Here is a 25,241-nt window from a genome sequence, read left to right on the forward strand (position 1 = left end):
CTACGCTGCCAATTGGCCTTTTTCCACCTTTCCAGCCACCCCCACAGAGCATTGGCTACCATCCACAAATCGGTGTAAACGTAGAGCTTTGGCCACTTCTCTCTTTCAGCAATGTCCAGAGCCAACTGGATGGCTCTGAGTTCAGCAAGTTGGCTTGATCCACCTTCTCCCTCAGTGGCTTCTGCAGCCTGTCGTGTGGGACTCCATACAGCTGCTTTCCACTTTCATTTCATCCCTACGATGCAACAGGAACCGTCAGTGAAAAGAGCGTAGCGCGTTTCTTCTGCTGGCAGTTGGTTGTATGGTGGAGCTTCCCTCAGCACATGTCACTTGTTCTTGTTCCTCTTTATCAGTGAGACCAAAGCTTTCACCTTCAGGCCAATTCGTGATTATTTCTAAGATCCCAGGGCAATTTGGGTTTCCAATATGGGCGCGTTGTGTTATGAGGGCAATCCACTTGCTCCATGTGGCATCGGTGCCATGGTGGGTAGAGGGAACCTTTCCTTTAAACACCCACCCCAGCACCGGTAGTCGGGGTGCCAGGAGGAGCTGTGCTTCAGTGCCAGTGACCTCTGAGGTGGCTTGGATTCCTTCACAGGATTTCTTTCTCTGTTGGAGTGTAGTTGTCTTTGGACCCCCTGTAGCTTCTGCTCCAGAATCCCAGTGGCAGACCCTGAGTCTCCCCAGGCACCTTCTGCCAAAGGCTCCAGGACAGACCCCTGTTCCTGGCTGCAGAGTAGAGCACATTTTTCATCTCTGGTCCAGTCCTGACTGGGCCAAGGGCTACTGCATGAGCCATTTCCTGTTTGATCTGGGTGAAGGCTTACTGCTGTTCAGGGCCCCAGTAGAAATTGTTCTTCTTATGGGTAACCAGATAGAGAGCGCTCACAATTTGAGTGTATTCAGGAATGTGCATCCTCCAAAAGCCTACGGTGCCTAGCAAAGCTTGTGTTTCTTTTTTGTTGGGTTGCTGGAGACATCGTGGTGATTTTATTGATGACCTCAGTGGGGATCTGACATCGTCTGTCTTGCCACTTCACCCCCAGGAACTGAATCTCTCAGGCAGGTCCCTTGACTTTGTTCTTTTTGATGGCAAAGCCGGCTCCCAGGAGAATCTGGATGATCTTCTCTCCTTTCCCAAATACCTCCAATGCTGTGTTCCCCCACACAGTGATATCATCAACATACTGGAGATGTTCTGGAGCCTCACCCTTTTCCAGTGCATGTGGTGGCCGGTGAACATACATTACAAGGGACAGAGAGTTTTCAGTAAGACAAGTCCCTAGCACCACAAGAACCACTTCATGTAAGGGTGACCAGAAAGGCTTCTCCCAGGATGCTTGCTCTGTTATGCTAATCTATCCCAGTTTGAATTCCCTGGTTGGCTGTCAGCCTCTACCCCTCATCACTCCCCCAGAGCTTCTCCATTGGTCCCCATTCCCTGGTCCTGCCTTTTCCCCGCCCCCAGATAAAACTGTGAGCTTCGGAATCATGTTCGTATTTGCTTCTGCAACCTTCGACAGTGTAGCAACAATAAATGCTCCTGCTGGAACGCACGCAAATGCCCTTCTCAACTCTTTGCTACTGCCTCTAATACTGAACCCATCCGTGCTTCTGTGGGTGCACGTGGGACCCCATAGAGCCGGACAGGGACAGTATTAAGTGCAGTCTGGATTAGTCCATGACAAATGGTGGGACTGTGCTTCCACCCCTGGGGCAGTCGGTTCCAGGTGTACTGCACACCCCTCCAGGTGAAGCCAAACTGAGGCCTGCACTCTGCTGCCAGAGGAATGGAGAAAAATGCATTTGCGATGTCAGTGGTGGCATACCACTTTGCTGCTTTGGACTCCAGCTCGTACTGGAGCTCCAACATGTCTGGCACGGCAGCGCTCAATGGTGGAGTCACTTCATTCAAGCCACGACAGTCCACAGTCAATCTCCATTCCCTTTCTGACTTGCACCCAGGCCAAATGGGGCTGCTGAAGGGTGAGTGGGCCTTGCTGACCACCCCCTGGCTCTCTAGCTCACAAATCATTGTGTGGATGGGAATCACAGCATTTCTATTTGTCTGGTACTGCTGGCGATGCACTGTTGAGGTGGCAATTGGCACTCGCTGCTCTCCTACCTTCAGGAGCCCAATTGCAGAAGGATTTTTGGTCAGCCCAGGCAAAGTGTTCAATTGCTTAATGCCCTCTGCCTCCACAGCAGCTATTCCAAAGGCCCACCTGAGTCCCTTCAGGTCTTTGAAATACCCACTCTGGAGAAAATCTGTGCCCAGAATACTGGCCCCTGGGCCAGTCACAATAGGATGTTTCTTCCACTCTTGTCCAGTTAGGCTCACGTTGGCTTCAAGCAGGGTCAACTGCTGTGATCCCCAGCACTCCAGAAGTAGAAACCAGTTCTGCCCCCACGTGTCTTGATGGAATCCAAGTGCACTGTGCACCCGTGTCAACCAAGGCTTCATATTCCTGTGCTTCTGATGTGCCAAGCCATCGGACCCACACTGTCCAAAAGATGTGATTTTCCCTGGCCTCTACCTGGCTAGAGGCAGGGCCCCTCTGGTCCTGGTTATCATTCGAAACTCGAGCTACTTCCCTTCTGGTGGAACTCCCTCTCTCAGCATTACCATCCTTTAATTCATGCACCCATGCCACCAGGACAGAAGCTGGTTTTCCATCCCACATTCCATGTCTTCTGCACTGTCACACAGGAAGAATCATAGTTAGCTCTTGGGGTGTACCCTCTCTCCCTAGCTGTGGGATGTCTGTTTCTAGTAACAGGGCCTCTGGTCTGCACTGATGAGATTTGGAGAAGGCCCTCTTACAGCTCCAATTCTTGCTTGTGTTGGGCCGTGCACAGTGTCTGCATACACCCGGAGCCTCCTCACCCATCCCTGTCATTCTATGTCATCATTGCCAAAGCAGGGGCGTATTCTGCATGTTGTGCAAGTTTCAGCCACATCACCAGTGTACATTTTACCATGTCAGAGCTCCTAATTGCTTGGTCACTTGAGAATATGATCTCTATCACTGCCAGTTCTCTCAGGCATTGAATCCCTTGTTCCACGGTTTTCCAGGTTTTCCATGGTTTAGCTGCAGCTGGAGATCTTCTCAGCACAGGTGTCTTTCCTTCACACTTCTTAAGAGCTGTGTCCAGAGACTGAGAGCTTCAGGACCCCTTGCCATCCCTTGGTCAAGACTTAAATCACGTGACACAGATCCCAAATGCCTCGCTTCAGTGCCATGCAGAACTGTACCATCGCCTGCAGCATCCCAGATTCGGACCATCCAACTTAATATAGTCTCATCAGGCCGTCGGGTGTAATCCTTCCTCAGGGTACAAAGACTCTCTATGGACAGGGACTCAGTGATGATTTCAGGTTCCAGTTCCTCTGCTGGCTGTGAAGGTCCTGGATGCCCATCATCATCCACTGGGCAAATGGATTTGGCTTTGTGTTTCTTTCTCTGGACAGGGGCAATTGTTATTGGTTTAGGCTCCCCATCTGCTTTAGCTGCAGCCAGAGTGACTGGGGTGTCTGCTGGCTTATTCCCCTGCTCCTCTGGCTGCATCTTCTGCCCTACCTTATCTAGCAGTGTGGGGTAAGCGTTAGCCAGGACCCAGCACATGGCAATGAGCTTTTTCTTTTCATCCATGTTGTTATAGCAGTTTTCCTTCAGATACTTCCCCACCTCAGCTGGATTCTGAGTTTGTTCAGAGGGGAAGTTCCAGGCTACTGGGTCAGAAAACTGCTTCAGGGTCTGGCCTATGTCCTCCCATACCCCACATCACTTAGGATTTTCCACAACTGGGACAGGTGTCTGGGCAACCCCTCTGGAAATCTCAGCCCTTATTTTAGACAAGCTGGAGACCACATAGAGAAACCCTACTAGATAACGTAATAAGAAAATGGTATCTTTGACTTCCAGGGGAAATTGGATGCTTTCAAAAGGTGATGGTGCCAGATCTTAAGGGGAAGAAGGAGATGAAGGGCTGGGAATTATCATCCCCTGCTTTTTCCCCTAACAAACTGGGTGTAATTGCTAGTACATTCCAAAAGGGAACTACCAAGGCCAGAATGAAAAAACAACATGACATACACATTCTCAATGGTTTCCATTACATCAGCCAAACTTCGAGAAACCACTAGCACCAGGCATATCAAAATGGCAGTCCTGATTCTTATTCCTGACTTATAAAAGGTGTAAACCAGGGACCCAACTGCCCATAGCTGTGGACATGTACTGATGGTTAAGTTCCACAGAAAAATTATTAAATCAAACAGCATGGTCTTACTGCTGTAGTTCAACACAAAGTGATTCAAAGCAAAATGTTGGTTTGTTTTTTATTTTTTTTTCCACTTTCACGTGCCCCTTTAATTGGGCGCCAAATTTATGTCTCGGTTTTTGAGACAAAACTTCAGGAGGGAACACTCCAGAATGAGTGTTCCTCCCCTTTTCTTCCATCAGTAAGACAAATGGGTCACAAGGAGTGCAAGTGGGAAAAAGAAAACAAACTGTTTATTAACACACAAACAAAACAGGGTAGAACAGGATAAAAAAAAACCCCCTCAAAATACAACAAATGCCCAGAGAGGGAACAGACACGTGGGCTCAGACCAGCCGGGGCCACCCTGCGGGCCTGCCAGGGCTGCTCCCACAGGCTCCCTGGACCGGTGAGGAGGGAAGGGAGGCAGTGAGGCAAGGGGAAGGAAAGGGGAAAAAGAACAAGAAAAAAACCAACAGAACCTTTTCCCAGCTAGCTGGAACACAAAGGAAACCAAAAAGCAGCACAGCGCTCCCGGTGCACTCCCTCCCAAACCCTGCCAGGACCCTGGAGCCCTTGGGCCGAACCGTTCAACGCCCCCTCGGGTCCTGGCTCCAGCCCCGCTCCCCGGGTCCATCCTAAAGGCACAGCGTCCTCGGGCATTGAGTGGCCAGTTAAGGAATAAAAAAATAAAAAATAAAGTGGCTTTGTAACATCAGCTAAGGACACCTGCTCAGCCAGCATGGGGGAAGATTGGCTCCCTACCTGTGCCTCTACCCACGGGGCTCCAGCAGGACATTTAGTGTGCAACATGCCCAGGAACCTTGACTCATCTCAGAAGATAACAACCCCTGAGCTCAGGTGTTGGCTATCTGCCCCTATGTGCTGCTGCAGCCAAAGGATCTGTCCATCAATAAGAGATGGCACACTGCAAAAAGTTCTTCTCTGATTGCTGCTGAAATCTTCTGGGTTTTCACTCTCCACCTTCTCATGTTGACTCAGGCTGGCAAAAAACAGGTGCTGTGAGAGCCAGATGATAAATAACCAGGGTAACACCTGCTTACAGGAACTTGCCCTTAGTTTACACAGCAAGAGAGGGGACAAAAAAGAAAAAAAAAAGATGATATAGAAAAGGTAATCTTAATGCAGATCTAGGATGTTGTCTCCTCCCAAATTCCAGTTGAAGCCTGCTACCATCCTTTGTCATTATTCCTTACTGTGACAGGGCACAGGGTGGGTGAAAAGAGCCAGTGTGCTCAAGTTCTCTGACCAAATTATCTCTGTTGTGTGTAAATGGCAGTAAGCAAGTTTCACAAGAGCTCATTTCCAGTACTCAAACATTGAGTGGGGAGAGGGAAAGGAATTCACTATAAAAATGCTGCCCATGCTGTCTTGACTGATCATGCAGGAGGCCAGAGACAGGTCTGGAGGTTTCAGAGTAGCAGCTTAGGCAGATGTACCCCACAGGCCCAGATTCTGCATGTCAGTTTGTCCATCTTCAAAGGAAACCTGGTGCTGGCTAGCTTACAGAAATTTGCTACAAGAGGCTAAAGAGCCCTGGGATGTAATCACAAGAGGTGCAATTCCTTCAAGCAAGAAGATACTAGCAAATCAGTTACTGACAAAACAGTTTCTCCAATAAAACTGAGAAGAGAAGAGAAAAGGCAATGGGGCTGACTGTGTAACTGAGTTGAAAAAGCAGACATATCCATATATTCATACACATATACCCTTCCATATGTTCCCACTGTAGTTCTGTGTGTGAAGTGCTAAGTGACAGAGAACCACAATTTTGAACAATTGTGGGACATCACTGATCTGTGCTACAGCTCTAAAATACTTTAAACTTAGCTAGAATAAATCCAGCAGCAAATGGGAAACCTGTATTACCTCTAGAGCAGGATGTCCACGTGAGAAGTGGTGCCAAACTTATCAGTGAGACAGAAGGCATCATCTGCAAAACTCACTGCGTGGGGTTTGGACTGGATTTATTCCATAAAACAGATCAAGATAGTTAATAATGAAGTTGCAACTTCAAGGAGGAAAACCCAGTTCTGGTGGCATCTATGTAAACAGACATTATAGAACACATCTGTACTACGTTAGAACAGTGTAGTGAGATCTCCCTCAATACAAAAAGTAAATGAGGACAAAAATGAAAAAAAAAATTGGAAATAGTTTATTTGCTGCATAAGGAAACTTCTTGTAAATTACATATAAAGAAACTTGTTATGCTGTAGTATATAATTTCCAATATTCCACAAAGATAATTGTAATAAATATACAAACCAAACCAAAGTAGAAGACTAAATCCATCAGGCAACCTACAAAATGGTTCATCAAGTTTTATACTTGCAGCATTAGCATGCTTAAAATCTTGTTCTTTGTGAAGTGATGCAGCAAAATTTTTTTCACATTTCTTTGGAGCATTTTCAAAGCTGTCTAACTACAAAATACTGTTCAAAATTAGACGGCATTAGTTAAACCGCTTAAGAAAAGTAACACCAAGGTCTAACTGATGCAAAGGTGTTTTCTTTCTTCTTGTTTTTAAAATCCATTTAGTTTTGCCAGAGTTAGGAATTATCTGATATAAGTGCACTATGAGTCCAGTCAGCCTGAGACACTGCTGACTCTTGTCATATTATGACTCTATATAAACTTCATAGATTATATAGCTCTGAAAGATTTCTCTATTAATAGAGACATATCCCCATAGAATAAAAAGAACACAATACCATATTGAAGCCACAAGCTTGTTAAAATGGTTGTACCCTCAAGTGCAGTGTGTGCTTAAAACATTTTTCCATAGTTTCATTCTATCCCACATCAGGCATTTTTATTTGACTTTAAATGTAGAAGTGCTGATAAAGGCTTTACAGATGCTCCTAGCCTCTAGAAACAACATACAGAACTTTTTGACACCTCCTGCTGTTTTCTACCTATCATTTCTAAATTTTCTTTTCAAACAGCAGGCTCAATTTTACACTTCACTGCTCTGGACCACACTGACAGACAGGTCTATTATTCCATACAAATCTCTTACAAACCAAAAACACTTCACTACGCTTCACTATTACTGAATACTTGGGGGTATAAAAAGAAACTCCCTAAGACACAATTACCTAAAAATATTTGTTAATAAGCTTAATGCAAATATTATGTAGAAAAAATGGTTTAGTTACAAAAAAGTTCATTAGAGGGCCAGTAAAAATATACTGAAGAGAAGATCTTTACAAAAGTGAGGTTAGGAAGTATGAGGCATTGACATTCACTGTAAACATCCTGTGTTCACTAGAATCCCTTGTCTAAAGTATATGTCCTGGTTTTGTTCCTGAGCTTCATGGCCAACACTTGCATAGACAGCTAAACCTATCATAAAGGGCTGTTTATAGAGACAGGTCTGTAACTTCAGTAAACTAATGCTTTTACCTTTTGAAATAGTTTCATTCCACTACCAGGTAGTTAAGGAAACTAGGAAGTATGGTATGTTTTTTGTGTACTCAGTGCATTGGCTGAATTGGCGCAGCTACGTTTTAGTGTATTCATCTTAAATAATATTACACTAGGAAGTGTAGCTGTTTGACTTTCCAGCTTAGCATAAATATCTAGTCCTGCTTGCTGCTGCAAGGCTCACTTCTGCTCTGCCAAAGACTGCATATGGCAAAATATCAGCAATCTGAGTGCTACAGCATCAAACATACTCAGTAACGAGATGCAGCTTATAATCAGTACAGAAGACCTCACAGAGAATTTCACCTTTACCCAGGTAACACCAGTGCTTTCCTCCAGGTTAACCTGCTGCTGTTGGAGGAAGCTGGAAAAGTACTCACAGGGTAAACACGACATGGAGTGGCCTATGTAAAAAGTCTGAAGAACAAACTTGCATTTTGGGTATGAAAAGCAGGCATGTGTTTAGCTACTGCACATGGAAGTGCACATGGAAGTGGTACAGACAGACAAATATATCCCCCTCACAAAGAGCACAATAACACAAAAGCAGCAAATTGCCAATTTAAAATCTTACGTTAAGGCAAATCTAGATAAACAACCATAACAGGATTAATAAAAATAGGGAGTTTTCCTTGGCTTTTTTGTTCACTTTTTTTGTGACTGGCTTTTACACATTGATAAAATTTGTTTAAGCACTTTCTGGACATCTTCATCCATTTGACCCTAGACAAAGGGTGAGAGAAAAAAAGATGATTTAATTCATGCAGCTCTAGTCTTTAAGAATATTGACAAACTATTTTTCATGTACAGTAATTAGACCAATTTCCCAAGTGGAAGCAGTGTTAAATTTGTTCTTGAACTGTCATACCTTGCAGGAGGGATGTCTTAGTTAAAACATGCAAAATTCTTACTCAATCTGCAGATGAAATATCTTCAGTTAAAATACTGAGTGACTGGCAACATGAAACCGTACCTGCACAGCATAGAGAAGGTGCATCCTGTAAACCGAGACAATTTCCTGGTGTTGTTTCTTTGTTTCCTAGAAAACAGTTAAGTAGAAAGGCACAGAGCATTCAGAACTATTGAACTGAGAACTCCCCAACTAGATTCAGACTGGGGAAATAGTACATAGTCTTATGTAATGCACTGAAAACTAGCTCAGACACTGTTGTGTCACCAGGCACTCTAAATTTTCTTGGAAGCATGTCCAGGAAAATGCTGTAGTTCTACCTATCCCAGTAAAAAGAGCTGGTGCGATGACCAGTTTTAAGAAGCGCTGAGCTGCAAAGGTGTGGAACAAGCACATACTCTATTTCCAAGCTTATCAGCAACCAGAATTGAGGAAAGCCAACAATACTCTGACAAATAACTCTCAGCTGCAACTCAGCTCTTCCCTGAAGGCAGTGACCCCTCTGCCAGAGCTGATGCCTTCCCAGGGGAGAGGAGGTGCTTACACAGGTCTTACCCTGTAAGACCCTGACTTAATGAAAGCCTACCTCCTTTTCAATCATCACAGACTGCCACAACTCAGAAGCCATCTTTCCAAAGAAACATGAAGCTGTTATGAAAGCTAACCTAGAAGAAGGAAAGAATGTTTCTGTCCTGTTTTAAATTCTACCTGCTTTCTTAATGTGCTGCACACCTTTGCACTTTACACTACTTCGCTGGTCCTTAATCAGTGGGAGATGAAGGATCCTTTCAGACTTGAAGGACTGGAATAAGAAGGTCTGGGCCTTCACACTGACAGGATGCTCTGCCTGCTATTTCTCTCAGCTGCAAGACAACTTTTCTGGCCCTCTTTCTTTCTGCTGGGAAAGGTAGGAAGCAGACACCACTTAGCATGTCAGTCTGGGAATTCTCCTTTTAGAGGCACTCCAGAGCCCTCAACAAAGGCCTCCAGTGGCCAATTTTTTTCATCCTCAACAGTGAATCAAAGTGCTCCTTTGGGCAGGCAAGCTCTAGGAAATATCAATTATGGCTTAACCCAGCTTGGAAGACTGGAACTTTCATGCACAAACAATACAATTAAAAAAAAAAAAAATCTGTAAGGCATTCAGAATTTCAAAGAATAAACTATTCTCCACATGAACAGATGCATTTGCTTGACTTGAAACCTCATGCTTTCTTCCAAAAAGCTTAAAAACCCAAAACGGCTCCAGCTGATGAATGTTCTTGAAAATCCCCTGCACACCGATCATACTTTTCCACAAACTAAGGTCTGAGCAGCAAGTTTGGTCACTCCATTCTACTAGAAGAAATCTGTTTCTCTATTGGTCTGAGAAAAATATGTGGAAAACCAGCTTTCTTTAGTTACGGTCTTTCTAAAGTGCTATTCATGACTAGCAAATTCCTACATGTTTCAGAGAAACAGAAATTATTGACATTTTGAATGAAAATTCTTTTCCATGTACTCACTGAGAGTACTCTGTTCTAAATAAGGCAGATTGAAGAATAGCACGTGTTTCTTTGGAGAACTGGGACAAATGTTAAGTTTACAAATTATCACACTTACAGTCAGTTGGTTTTGCAACTGCTTCACTTGTTGCTGTAACACCTCCAGCTGCTGGCTTTGTCTTTTGGGGGCACTGGTTGAGTAGGAGAGCTGAGAAAGGCTATTCAATGCTTCTTTTAATTTGCTGATTTCCTTGGACATTTCATTCATCTAGGGAGGCAAAAAAACCAGGTTTTCATTAAAACATGCAATGCATACTGTATTCCTGTGTGTCTTACCTTTGAGTTATTTGTGACTTAAATTTAAGAAGTGGAGAAAACCAAATTGTAAATAAACTCTATGGACAAACAGATGTCACGTAAGCAAGGAGTTACAGTGCTTCTCTCTTTCCCATCCTAGTCCAGTCTATTCAAACTGCACTCCTTGTTCTGAACATCAGAAATATTTAACAAGAAGGACTGCATCTACCGACTTTACAAATTCTGTTGCTGAACCAAACACAGGCCACTATTCCCAGCTACCAAAATGCATAGCTCTCTATAACGAGATTTGTAGTGACAGATATGGTAGCTGCATGGGAAAACCAGTCAAATCATGCTATGGTTGAGATAATGTAGTAATATCACAGCAGTGAATTTTTGCTCCTTCCTGATATTTCATTTTCTTGTCCCCTCTGCAATCTCTTCCTGCTGTAAATCTCACTTCTTTGACTTCAGCTGCCTGAACAGTGTGAACCCAACCTAAACATAATTTAAAAGAGGTAAATTGAAAGATCATGTATCTCCACAGGGAGGGAAACCAACTGCAAAGCCAAACATACTGAAAACTTCTCTGACTTCAATACCTGGATTTTCAGAGGGGCAAATGCACTCAGAAGTTACTTGAATCAACATTGTCTATTAGGTCACTTGTGCACCAGCCAACACACTTCGCACTCTGAACTCACACTACCCCTCCACTGTAGTGAGTCACTGACCTTTTTGTCTTTATCTTCTTCTAGTTTTGATGAGTTTTTCATTTCAATAAGAGCTTCTTGAACTTGATGGTACTTGTGCTGAAGATCAGTCACCTCCCGTTCCTTTGCTTCAAGCAGATTGTGCATACCTTCCTTTGCTTCTTTCAAGTGCAAAATTTCATTTCTCAGTTTCATGGCATCTAAAGATATATTTTCCTTCTCTCGGATTACATCCTTCAGTTTGGATGACAAAGCACTAACTTCACCCTCTAGGGAGGACTGGAGCTTTTCATACGTGGCCTTGGGTACCATTGCTTCATTAATTGCAGCTTTTTCTTCCAGTAACGCCTTTTCCAAGTTTCTTAATTCACTTTCCTTGTTGCTAAGCAGTCGTTTCAGCTCATTTATTTCTTCTTCCATCTCCTTTATAGTATTTCTGAGTGCATTGATTACCTGACGGTGCTCAGTAATTGGCAAAGAGTTTTGTTTCTGAGTGTCTAGCAGTTGCTTGAGTTCTTCTGCTTCATCTAATACTTTTGTGTACTGGGATTTCATTTCTGATAACTCATTTTCTGCTTTGCATTTCAAAGAATTTGTTACTTCCATCAGTTTCTCATGTTCTTCTCTAGGAATGTAGTCTGAAGCTATATCATCTAGAGTTTTTTTCTTCCTGTAGTCTTCAAGCTCTGTCTGTGCTTCTTTGTACAACTGAGACAATTCACTAAGCTGCTTGTTGAGCTCATCTATTCTTCTGTGCATCACATCTTTCCTTTCTCCAGCTTCAGCACTAGATTCCAAATGCATCTGATTTGTCAGCTTGTCCTGTAGCCTTTTAATTTCCTCTTGCCCTTCCTTGTACCTCTCAATCAGCAATGCTTTTTCTTGATTAATGTTTTCAATAACTGAACAATACGAATTCTTCATTTCCTCACACTCTTCCACAGACAATTTGCTTGCCACATTCTGCTCTCTGTCTTCAAACTTTTTCTGTAGCTCTCTCACTTTTTCTTTTTGTCTTTCACTTTCCTCCAATGCTTTCTTCAATTCTTCCTTGAGTGCTTCAACTTCTCCATATGTAACCTTCAACATACTCAGATCAGAACTGGTTTCTTCACTTTCAGAGGAAACAAGACCTGGCTTTTTTTGCCTTTGTACATTCAAAACCTCTTTCACAGCTTCCTCATACCTGTTTTGAGTTTCTTGGAGCTTCAGATTAAGATCAGAACCATTTTCTGAAATGTCTGGGCTATTTAAATGATCTGTTTCTGGGACTCTAGACTGAACCTGAGTTTCCACATGCTTTCTTTTGGCTTCAGAATTCTCTGATTTTCTCTGCACATCCTTTAAGTCTTCCTGGAGGTATTTCATTTTTATTTCTCTGGGGCTTGTCAACTTTTCTTGGATTTGAGTGGCATTTAATGTAGGCTTCAGCTCCTGAACTAAGAACTCATTTTGTCTCTCTGCTGTTTGCTCAAACTGTGTTTGGGTTGAATAAGATTCTACAGTTGAATCCCCTTCTTTAGGTGTTCTTTCCTGTCCAAAAAGAACCAAAGATTGCACAATAAAAACAAGTACATGATTCTACTTTTTTAGAATAGAGTAAGCAAGGAAGTATTGCCACATCCTACAGAGAGAGATGATTAAAGAACCATGGAAGAAAGTTTTAGAAAAATTCAAAGCTCAGCTGCTCCCATTTAGCCATCTACAGTGAGAGAAGGCAGCAAGTGCCAAGCTCCTCTGAAAGTCTGGGCTGGGCTCCATAAGCTAATAATCAAAGCTATGTAAATTAAAATTCTGCTAGCACAACTGTTAGCAACATCTTTTAGAATGCGGTTATCATAATAAACAAAGTTATTAAGTAATTTATGGGAAAAGAGAGAAGATCAAAACACTGACTTAATCCTTTGGGGCAGAGTGTTTCCATGATCTTACCAACAAGCTTGTTAAAAGATCTTCACAGCACAACTCTTTAAAACAGTAAGCATCTCTTTGTTCTGCCTAGCAGATTAAGAGAGCACCAGAACAGCACAAAAATATGCTACCTGTAATTTGTCCTGCAGCTCCTTATTGTGCAATGTCAGAGAGGCAATTTTTGCTTGCATCAACAGAAGTAGATCTTGTTGGTCACCTTCAGAACTCACATCCAATAAACTATCAGCACCTTTGGAGAAAAAAAAAATAGATTCAAAAGTTTTCATAAAGCTGAAATTCTAGGTAGTTAGTTATTCTAACATTTCAAATTAAACAGTTTGTTCCCATTACCATTAAATGCAGTGAGCAAGCAAACTGTTCCTATAAACTCCCCAAGAATGTGTTAAGTTCACGCAATAGAAGTGGGATGTTTTGGTGGGGAGCTGCTTGTGGAATTACAAAATACCACTCTCAATACTTAGTTTGTCTCTTATTCTAAGTGGAAAGGTACAGAGGTTTTCAGCATTTCACGTCACCTAAAAGACCTAATGAAATAAGGATTAATTGCGTACCTGTTGTGCTGTCACTCAGTCTGTCTTTACTGTCCCTGTGCAAGGAGCTGAATTCTTCCTGCTAAGACATCAAAAGAAAACATTTTCACAGAAAGCAGATGTAAACCTGGACAGTTCATCAAAAAGAGATATAGACAGTATAGAAAATATGTTGGAAAAAGGCTGTCCAAGTGGATGTCTTTTATTTCTGAGATCTTGTTTAATTGTAGCATGTGTTCAGTATTTCAAAGTCTGCTACAGCCATTCAAGTTCCATTGCCCAATTCCCATCAAATACTAATGAAATGTAGCCAACTATCTTGTAAGTAGTTTGGAAGATTGCAGACCCTGTGATAAGTATTAGCAATATATTGACATGTATTTTAAAAAATCTTCAGCAACATAAGATAAAGATCAGACAGGACACACTCAACCCTTTCACTGATGTTTTTTGGTAAAAGGGTCTGTTTTTGCACTGCCCAATTCCATGCACTTTGCTGGTATTAGAAACTGATCTCTTGGAGCATTAATACTTTCATAACCATACTCCTAAACACTGACTCATCTATGACTATTTATACGCACATATTTGTTACACATTGAAGCAATCTTTACACTTGTTTTATGAATTGCATTGAAATAGATTTGGATTCATTTTTGCTCCTAAAATTCAGCTAATTAAGTCACAGGAGACTCTGCAGCCATCAAAATAGAATATCAAGCAAAACAGATCCTGTACTTTCCTTCCCTAAGTTCATAAGAATGGAACACTGATACCTTGCACACTTGATCAGCAAAGAAAGCTTGTCCTTTTCCAGTCATGGGAGTTGAAGTTGATGAGTGTGGAGAGGACAAATCATTACCCTGTAAAAAAATTTATATAAATAGGTATGTATACCTACATGCACATACAGCTACCTCTCTAATATATGCCCATGTATATATATATACATATAGATAGATATACACACACATATATATATGGACACAGATGCATTAAACAGTACTTTCACCTGCACTAACATAAGTCACGACTCTAGATTATTTTCAGAGAACAGTCCTAATTATTTAGTGCCCTTCTGAATCAGTATTACATAAGGAGTGTACCTGTTACACAGGTAACATTCTGGTGTAAGATTAAACGTAACTATTAAATAGATTTATATAGTATCAAAATGCAGTTTAAGTATTTTATTTTGATATACATATAGGCTCACAATAATATGTATCCATATATATGTATAACTAAAATATACAGAACTATTTTCTTATTGAATTCAGCAAAAAGGATTCAACTTTAGTTGGAAGAAGCAATTGCACAGTAAAATTGGTACAGTTGTATCTTAGGCCATGCTGTATTTTAAGCAATTTTGCTTAGTTAACCTAACCAACATGTGCTTTCATTGTGTCATCCTAATGTCAGGAAAAGCACTCATGGTAAGACAGGTATATAAAATAACCGTGACAGAGAAAATCCTGCCCACATAATTCTAATAATATTCAAAATGTTTTACATCCCCTAAAAGCATCTCAAAATTGGTCTTTTCTTTACCTGAATAGGACTGATAGGAGGAGGTGGGGCTTTGCGTTTTTTTGGAGTTCCACTTCTTTCTGAACTTAATTTAGAGCCTTGATCATGCTGAAAGTTTCACGAGCCAGAAAAGGTAGGTTTGTTAGTTTGGTTAGTAAAGTCCGAGCAAGTTGTTTTATAAAAATAAATAAATAAATAAATACCCACATTAATATCAACTTTAGCAGCTCATGCAGTGCCTTTTTTCCCCTATGTAAAGGCCACATCTCTACTAACACAAAGATATTAAACATGCCTGGCAGTAAGAATCTGCTCCCTTGTAATCCATGCTTCAGTGAAAACAAACAAGATTTAGTGAAAAAGCAGAAGCTGACAATGGGTTTAGCACCAGTGACCTTAAAACATTCACACACAGCCCAGTCATGCCATTCTTCATAGCTACCACCTTTCCTCTCCACCAGCTTTTGCCTGAGCCCCCTGAAAAACCCCCCTCTTCACTCAGAGAAGGAATGATCCATTGATTTGCACCCTTGTCTACTTCCCAGACACCAGCAGGTCTACAAGGTCTACTTGCACTCCCAAGATATGACACTAACTAAAAAACGTAAGAAACTAATTTAATTGCCTAATTCTGCTGGGATTCTCACAGGAAGGGGTCTCCAGCAACCAGGGATAACCTTCAATTTTGTTTCTTAAAAAGAGAGAATTTTTCTAGATCCTCTTTTCTGCAGTTTAAAGAGACAGGGTGTCCAACAGCCAAGCTCCTGCACTATGCATGAGGAAAGCAGGAACCGTCCCAGCACACATGCACATACACACTTGCCCTCCCTTCCTTCCCTCACTAAGGGTGTTGGCTGCTGTTACACAGAGAAACCAAGTCTAAAAGTAATTTTCCTGAAACACATTTCTTAACTAAGCAACAAAACCCTTTTACACTACATAGTAGTCGCAGCAACCCATCTCACAGTGACATTTACTGGTGCTTCCAGTTACTGTTTTTTCTTATGTTGCAAGTCTAGAGAGGCACAGTATTTTCAAAATCAAAAGGACAAATACCTGCTTTGCTTTTGTTGGAGACTTTGCATCTGTGGAGCAGAAAAGAAGAGAGTAGAAAATAAATAAAGAAAAGTTATTAAAGGAAAAGCTATTTGCCATTCTCAACCCACCTCTCCACTCTACTTCCCATATCATAGATAAAGGGTTTGGTTTTTGAATTCCTGTCTGAACCTGATAAAAATAATTTGCAAATTCCATTTCAATCACGTCCTCTCTGATACTGTCTGGTTTCATTTTCAGAAAAAAATCTGAAGATTCATGACAATTCTTACTCTATTACAGTCTTGCATCATTCTTACACATTAAGCTTTAGAAATCCATTATAATTTGACCATAAAATCCTCTGCCTGCTTCAGTTCCTTCTCCAACACTTCTACTGAGGGGTTCTATGTATAAAAGAGAAGCCATTCCAAATTGTATGCAAAACTTCACAATGCTGATACATCAATTTATTTTTTATTTCTCCAAAACATCTCTTTTTGGCCTGCTCAGGGCTTTATCCCACGCTAAATATTACCATCTATGGCAAAGAGTTTTTGGGAAGTCTCACCCAGATTATCTTGAAAATGGCTTTTGCAACATTTCATGCTACACTTTGAAGGAAATTTGTTCAGTGCTAAACATACATGTAGCCTGTTCAAGAAACGACAAACTGCAGGTCAGCCTCTCTCACATACCCACATCCTGCGATATCTTTGACGACAGAAGATTCTGGATCCCTGTATTCTCGGAGAGCTTGGCGTAATGCAGGGCATTCTGTCCAAAGACATCTACTAAACTGACATCTGCACTTCTCCTAAGGAAAGCTTCCACCATGTTAAGGTTACTGGCTTCACAAGCCATCATCAAAGCAGTTCTGAACAAGAGGAAAAAAACCAAAACACAAACAGCAAGTCTTAAGCAGCTCATTTTTTCAGGAAATAAACAGTGTGACTGTTATTGTATAATGAAGCCCAAGATTCCATCAACATGTGTATTGGTACATAAATGTAACTGCTGCTTCTCCTTACAAACACCTGCCAGCCCCTCCTCTTCTTCCTCATACACTGCAGCTGCAAACACATGTCTGCAAACATTTCTAAAAATGACTTCCTGAGGCTGAGAGAGCCATAGATAGAAATGGCTGCAGGATAGAGTCAGACTAACAAACCTCACTGCTACACTCCAACTGCAGCAGTGGCACAACATGAAAGCCTTTTTTTCATTGCTGCTCTCCTTCACATGCTGTGTTTGAGACAAAAGAGACAAACAGATTTCAATCAAAAAGACAAACAAATCTAAAAGATCTTCAGTGAGTCCAGGAGATGACTTGTGCTACTGTCAGCTTAAAAAAAAAAAAGAAAGAAAGAAGTTTGTGAGAGCACAAACAATTCCCTTTCAAGCACAGGGCAGCTGCACAGAGACAGCTCCTAGATGAAGGACAGCATACAGAAGGAATTTTTTCCTAACAGGTTGTGTCTGCTATTCTTAATTATTTGAAGGGATCGTAAGAGACATACAGAATAATTACAAACACATAGAAAACCTCACCTTTCAAGCATGCTCTAATACTGCCTTCCTTCTTGGGCATAGTTCTCCTTTCTCGGCATGAAAACATGTCTAATAGTTTGACCAAGTTTACTGCCAAACACATTCCTCAGTGCAGATACAAAGCTGAAAAGTTACTACAGTGATAATACTTGCTAAATATTAAGACAATAGTTTCACTAATGAATTAAACATACTCCCTGTAATGGGTGAGTCATTTGGAAAAGTGATGTTGTTGCAGTGCTGTGGTAAAAGGAGTGGTAAGTGATAACTCAGATAACACCTCCAGAGTCACAGGGATGGTTTTAATTTACCAAAATAATTCACTTAGTCTGGACACAATAGGAATCTGGAGATGCCATTGTCAAAGGTTATCCCTCTCTTCTCTCAACAAGGTTTCTCCTGTTTCAGTAAAATCTTAACTACTTCTGTGGACATGAGGAGTAGTCACGCCCCTCACCACAATGAAAGCGAGAAGTAAACCAGCATATTCCATATTACAGTGTTTTGTTGCTTCTACACACAGTACTACCGTTAAAAAAAATACAGAAATGGGAGTTGTATCTATGACAGAAACTCCTTTATCCAATTAAAGCAGAGAGTCTTAACACTGTCTGCTGATTAAACACTAGGAAGGTGAGGGGAAGGCAGAGGTCCCAGAGTGTGCAGCACCTCAAGTTCAAAGCACCAACGAGGCCACTAAAACTGACAGACAACAAAGGGGTTTTCTTCAGACAGCTGGAAACAGCGCACTAATGAACTTTGGACTGATAAAAAACAAGTTAGGCCCCAGTCTTACATTCACAGGTGTTACCAGAGAACAGAATCAGTATTGTATCACACAGAATAATCAAAATTACTATAAAGTGTAAGTGCCAAATCTTCTCAGTATCCTACTTTACCTTCACAGTTTAACCAACTGTTTTATAAAACAGTCCATGATTTTGTAGCATCAAAACAAGTGCATTTTTCACTACAAGGATGTTGCTTTTTGAAAAGTTTTCTGACACATGTGTATCTATTAATGCAAAAAACCTCTAATTGGCACCTTCTAAAACAACAGCATCTCCACTGTAGAGCTTTACCGTACTTTTTTCTTGCTGCTGTGGCTGCATTATGGCAGAAAAAAAAACCCTCCACAGATTTTGCTCACAAGTAGCAGTTTTAAGGATTTAAGTTGGAGCTACTAGCTCATCCCAAGAAGAGAGCAGCATTCAAACTGGAACGCTTAGAAACTGATGCGTGGGTAACTGCTATCAATCAGATGTGCATAGGAATAATTTAAAAATGGGATATACTGCTCTGGTAGCCCAAAGGAAATCTTACAGGCACATTAGTTTTATAGTTACATAATTTCATCTTTTGCTTTAGTCAGAATTCTGTAAGCCTTCTCAGCCATCAGGATACACTGTCCAGTACAGAAAGCATTATTTCACCTAACATCAACTATTTTGGGAAGGATTTGAGAAGAAATCTTCATTTGACAGTCAGCTTTGGTGAAGAATCAACATGTTAACCTGCTGTACCTTCCATTTTTATCCCTGGTGTTGATGTCTGCTCCATGATCCAGAAGGTATTTGCAGACTTCTACATGACCATTTTGTACTGCAAGCAGCAGAGGTATGTTGCCATCCTAGAAATGCACATAAAGAGACTATGAACGATATTCCATTCACTTAGAAAAACACACTGAGATTAAAAGTCAGCTATAAATTTTACCTTTACATAGCAAAAATTTTTCTTGTGCACCATAAATATAGCTGAGTGTGCTATAATTCCTTTCTTGTCTGCTGGGGATGATTCAAAACATAGGAAGGAGGAATGCTTTTTGCTTTTGTACTCCCTTTGCTGTTTGCTTAATGCTAAAACACAATCATTTTGAAACTACAAAATACCTTTCAGTAGCTCTGCAACAAAAATTATAACTTTAACTAAATACTAGGCAAAAATACAACATTTCATAAAGTCAGAGAATAACACAGTTGGAAGACACCTTTAGAGGTATCTGGGGTTTCTCCCACTTTTTTCTCAATCCACAGCTAGGCAAACTTCAAATCACAGTACATTGCTCATTGTCCAGCCACATTTTAAGCATCTCCAAAGGTAAAGACACAGCTCTGGGTACCAGTTCCAGTGTTTGACAACCTTCAAGGTGAGGATATTTTTTACTAGTAGCTAACTGGAATTTCCCAGTTAGGTCCACTACCCAAATTCTGACCATTGCTTATCATTTTGTCATGCACCTCTGAGGCTGGTCTCTCTCTTTGCTATAACCAGCCATTATGTAGCTCAGGACATTTTTATTATACTCCTACAGCCTTTTCTTAAGGCTGAAGAAACCTTTTATGCCTTTAAAATGCATCTGCTGAAATCTTAGATTGGATGTCTGTGACATATTTTTTTTTTTGTTAGAAAGACCAGAGAAGATGGAGATAGACCAAAACTGAAAACAAACAAGTTCAAGTAACTTTATCACTTCCTGCCTGGCCTGCGCTTTATAGATCCCCTCCCTTCATCATTATGTTTTCTATAAGGCAGTTGCATCATTCCCAAAACCAGACCTGGTTGGTTGTAGACATTTCACAGTAGTGAATGTAGTGTCTCTGAGCCTTTGGAATATATCAGGTGTATTTTTTCCCCTCAGGCTTATAATTGTCTGGTTGGGCTTTGTGAGCATTTTGCAGCCCTTGGCCACATACTGGGCCTTTTCCAAAGCCTCCTGGAGACAAGGGAAACACTTTTAATTATGTTTTGAATGTGTAAGAATCGATTGTAGCTACTTGTGCCAATGTCTCAATGATCAGCAAATCCTGCCACTACAGTATCAGCCTGTGAAGTGCTTCCACACCACTGCAAAGGCAAGCTGCAAAAGGAATTTCCTCCAGCAGAGAAATCCAGGAAGGTATACGAGCACAGCATTGCTTTGAACTACTACACCTGAGGAGGAGGGTGGTAACAGCGGGGAATGAGGGTGATAAAAGCTCTGAAGTATCTGCAGTACACGACAGAAGAGGTACATACCAAATCTTTGATGTTAATGGGACATTTGTGTTCACACAGAAGTTGAACTGCCTGAAGACACCCACATGCAGCTAAAAGAAAATAAAGATAAATTAAAAAAACAAGACAAGCACGAAAGTCCATTAAACCCCAATTTCAAAAATTGTGTCCCACTCTTCCACTTGCAATATTGCAGCATTACATTGAGGTACAAAAAACAAAATCTAGGCTGATGAGCCAGAAATATCAAGCACAACAAAACAGTACAAACTTTCATCCAAGAAGTTACCTGCATAATGTAAAGCTGTTTTCCCAGAATTGTCACTGATGTCTGCTGGACATTTACTCTGCACAATTCAGTAAGGAGAAGGAAAAAAGCAATTAGAGAAGTACGAAGAAAATAAAACATATGTTTTATATTGACAGAGTGCTTAACATCTCTACAAAAAGATTTATGTGCTGCTTCAGATAAGAACACTGAAGGAAGGTACAGCTTCTCTCTCTACCAATCTGGTATTTCCTGTCTTCATACCAGCTCAGATTGAAGCCATAGGAAATCCTTATGATCAAGAGAGCTACTCCTAAAAAATGTTATAGTTTCAGAAAAATTTAAGTCAGTAAATAAAAAACAAAATAAACTCTGTCCTTTGCCTCAGAATTGCATTTTTTTTAACATTAGAACAAAAGCTAAAGCAACAATGTTCTAAGGCAATCTGTCCTGCATTATTTCATGGAACTGTAGCATGGTTTGGATTAGAAGAGCCCTTAAATATTATCTTGTTCCAACCCCTTGCCATGGGCACCAGACCAGGTTCCTCAAAGCTCCATCCAAATGGCCTTGAACACTGCCAGGGATGGGGCATCCACAGCTTCTCTGGGCAACCTATGCCAGCGCCTCACCACCCTCACAGCAAAGCATTTCTTCCTAATACCAAATCTAAACCTGCCTTCCTTCACTTTGAAGCCATTTCCCCCTGCCCTATCACTACACACCAGTGTAAAAAGTCCCTCTCTGCCTTTGTTGTGTGGTTCTTTAGATACTGGAATGCAGCTCTAAGGCTTCCTGGGAGCCATCTCTTCTCCAGGCTGAACAACACAGTCTCACCCTTTCCTCATAGGAGAGGTGCTCCACTGCTCTTCACAACCCTACTCTGGACTGGCACCAGCAGGTCCCTGTCCCTCCTGCACTGGGATCCCAGCACTGAATGCAGTGCTCCAGGTGGGTCTCAGCAGAGGGGCACAATCCCCTCCCTCCCCTGCTGCCCACGGGGCTCTGGATGCAGCCCGGGATACATTTGGCTCTCTGGGCTGACCCAGGTGCAGCACCAACACCTGGCCTTGTTAAAGCTTATGAGGTTCCCACAGGCCCACTGTCGAATGCAATAAGGGTTCATTCACATTTTTAAAAATAAGCACCAACAATCCAGTTATATCTTCTTCTATTACAATTAGCAGATGCTACTGATCAATCCAGACTTCAAACCAATAAATAGTAATGAAAAACAATTCAAATCCTTATCAAGGCTTGTTTTGGTACAGATTTTTGTTTTAATTACAACAAAGAGAAAGTAAAATAGAAATTTAGATTCATTTGGTTTGGAAATAACCATCAAGATCATCAAATCCAACTACTAACCCAGCACTGCCAAGTTCACCACTAAAATATGTCCCACATCTACACATCTCTTAAATCCCTCCAGGGATGGTGACTCCACCACTTCCCTGGGCAGCCTCTTTCAATGCTTGACAGCCCTTCTGGCGAAGGAGTTTTCCTAATATCCAACTTAAACCTCCCTGGGCTCAACTTGAGGCCATTTCCTCTTTTCCCACTGTGATATGGTCTACCCTGAGCCTCCTTTTCTCCAGGCTAAACACCACGAGCTCCCTCAGCTGCTCCTCATGGGACAGGTTCTCTAAACCCTTCACAAGTTTCAATGCTTTTCTTTGGACAGGAGAAGACAGGACTCTAAAATTATGTGTTTCTAGAAAACAGACATTATGACTTTTGACTTTTACATGCAGCACTGTCTCCAACATGCCTGTGATTATCTAGGAAAACAGGATCACAAAGATTACTACATTCCGTGTAACAAAAATTTCAGGATTCTGCCTGTGTGAAATTGTTATTCAGCCTCTTTAATTCAACACCAGTTAGACGTTCCTCACACACACACACGTTGGTCCACAGAAGATAATCCTAAGAGCATGAATTACTGGAGACTATTACCAACGGGTTTGCACTTAGGAACATACTTAGAAATCTGCACATGGAAATAAAACAAGAAATAAACATCAACAAAAGCACTCTGTGGTTGCAGCAGGCAGGGGGGAAGGGAGCAGGTATCTTGGCGTTAAACGCTGTTAGTTTTGAGGTGGTGCTGCTGCTGCCTGCGATGCCACCGGTGACGGCCTGATGGCGATGTGGATCCTGGCAATGGGACGGGCCGCGGTGGCTCAGGATAACCCTTCCCGCCTGTGGAGCAGCAGGGGAGACAGCTTGCAAGGAGTAGGGAGGTGGGAGTCAGTGAAACTCGACCCTGTGTTGTCAGAGACACTGACAGAGGTAGGTCATAGTACAGCTGGAGAGCCCTGAGGCAATCAGGGAAAAATAATCTGGAGGTTGGGATACAGGATCCATTCTCTTTCTGCACCATCGTGTTCAAGCAGGGTTGTTATTCATTATTTCATCGGTATTCTCAGTCTGTATTCATTATGTTGTCTGAGACCTATTGATAAGTCCAAACTTAGAAAAATCTGTTCCATTTCTCTGATCACCGCCATGAAAGCTTACCTGTATTTCTGAAATGGAGCTGAGATGGACAATGCCTTTGCTTACTAACACTCATCTTCAACACCATGAGACTCTTCTGTTCATCTTCACTTTTGGTTTTCTTATTTTCTCTCCCCATTCTCTCAACTCCCTTTCTAACCCCTCTCTGTCCTTTACCTCATTTCACAGAAGATTAAATTATTTCCATTTTATTTTTGGATCTAAACTACTTCGGTTTTGTCTCTCTTTGACTTTAAACTTGAAAACATTTCTATGGTGAACAGACAGAAAGCATTCCAGTGGAACATTATAAGAATGCCCCCAGAAGTGAGAAGTCCTTTTCCCCTGTAATTCATAATCCGCCTAATTCCAGGTCATCCAACAATACAGACAAAACATAGGAAGTTAAACTGAAGCTACAACCTGCTTGAAACACAACCAAGCTATGTCAGAGCAGCTGGACATGGAAAACTGTACCTGCAGACCTCTCAGGGAAGATATACTGTTTTCTATCATACATTCACAGTGTCTGAAAGGTTCTTAAACTCTTTATGTCTAAAATCTTGATGAGCCTATCTTGATGTCAAGGAGCTAGAACAACAGTATAGAAGTGTGGTGCAGATTATTAGCAGAATATGTGTCAACATCTAATGGAACCAAATGAAAATTTCAAAAATCAATATTAATTTGATTTTTCTTTTACCTGAAGTAATCTCTTAATGCAATCAGGGTGGCTGTTCTTTGCTGCAAGATGTAAAGCACTGTGCCCTAAACGAATAAAAGCAAAGCAAATTACTTATTCAATCATGCCAAAGCACAGGAATAAACCCTTCTATGACAAAGGCAAAATCTTGAATTATGTGACACATAAAACGTAAGGGCAGAGAAAACAAAAACCTACATCAAGCAGAATGTCTTTACTACAGACGGTTGTTCAGGCAGGTAACAGAATAATCTTAAAGTCTTGGTTCATATAAAGGAGTAACACAAACATTGTGTCAGACTACACCTTGGCAGACGTAAGTCTAAGACTGTACATTATGTCTTGTTTCTTAGAAAACCATTTTCCAATATTACTCAGCCTCCCTCTCACACAGATGTCTGTCGGTGTCTTCCTGATATTTGCTATTTGGCAATGAAAAAGTAACCCAGAATCAAGAGCATAACCCACCAAATCCACCACCTACAAATGTATTAAGTTTGTGTCATCCATGAAGTGCACATAGAAGACTCGAACACAGGTACTTTAGTTTTCACCTCATAGATTCCCTATTCCCTATCAAACACAGGTCTGCATTGGTTTGCATTTCAATTAATTTAGCATCTCTGAGTTCATATTTAGCTATGCAATGCCATGATTTACTGACTATGGATTTATGATGAATCACTGAAGACTCTCCTCCAGTTTCATCTTACAGAGCATCTGAAAAATTGAAGATGACAAGACAGCAAAAGAACAAATTATCCATGCAACTAAGAAAAGAAGGAACCAGGATTTAGTACTTAATAAGGACAAAGACACATGTGACAGGAAACTCTCATTGCAAGTGATGTGACTTTTACAGAGAAGGATTTCACTAATGAGCACTGGGCTAACACTCTCAGGTGGAAGTCGACAGGCAGCCTCTTACTACTCAAGCAACTAATAAATCATCAGGCAAGGTGAAGCAGGAATTCTGAGTAATAGTCTGCATCAGATACACATATTCCCTTATCATTGTGTAAAATATGAATGCTTCTTCCAGTATCAGAGACACTTTTTTATAAAGGCAAACC

General features: G+C 41.4%; 1 protein-coding gene across 3 annotated transcripts in view; it reads right to left on the reverse strand.

The window, feature by feature from the left end:
* Positions 1–6,419: 6,419 nt before the first annotated feature.
* RAI14 (retinoic acid induced 14) overlaps positions 6,420–25,241 on the reverse strand; it is an 86,811-nt gene continuing 67,989 nt past the window's right edge. For 2 of the 3 annotated variants that reach the window (XM_082301313.1, XM_082301314.1), the window contains exons 5-18: positions 24,169–24,233; positions 20,985–21,042; positions 20,717–20,787; positions 19,222–19,328; positions 16,846–17,024; positions 16,169–16,197; positions 15,134–15,220; positions 14,359–14,445; positions 13,604–13,664; positions 13,163–13,281; positions 11,142–12,653; positions 10,226–10,375; positions 8,687–8,752; positions 6,420–8,436 (exon numbers count right to left, since the gene is read on the reverse strand). In XM_082301313.1, the coding sequence (XP_082157439.1) occupies positions 8,359–8,436; positions 8,687–8,752; positions 10,226–10,375; positions 11,142–12,653; positions 13,163–13,281; positions 13,604–13,664; positions 14,359–14,445; positions 15,134–15,220; positions 16,169–16,197; positions 16,846–17,024; positions 19,222–19,328; positions 20,717–20,787; positions 20,985–21,042; positions 24,169–24,233 (2,669 nt within the window). In that variant the 3' untranslated portion in view covers positions 6,420–8,358. The remainder of the gene's footprint in view (positions 8,437–8,686; positions 8,753–10,225; positions 10,376–11,141; positions 12,654–13,162; positions 13,282–13,603; positions 13,665–14,358; positions 14,446–15,133; positions 15,221–16,168; positions 16,198–16,845; positions 17,025–19,221; positions 19,329–20,716; positions 20,788–20,984; positions 21,043–24,168; positions 24,234–25,241) is intronic. The other variant, XM_082301315.1, reaches the window with a different exon arrangement.

Source organism: Coloeus monedula (assembly GCF_965178545.1).
Source record: "Coloeus monedula genome assembly, chromosome: Z".
NCBI lineage: Eukaryota > Metazoa > Chordata > Aves > Passeriformes > Corvidae > Coloeus > Coloeus monedula.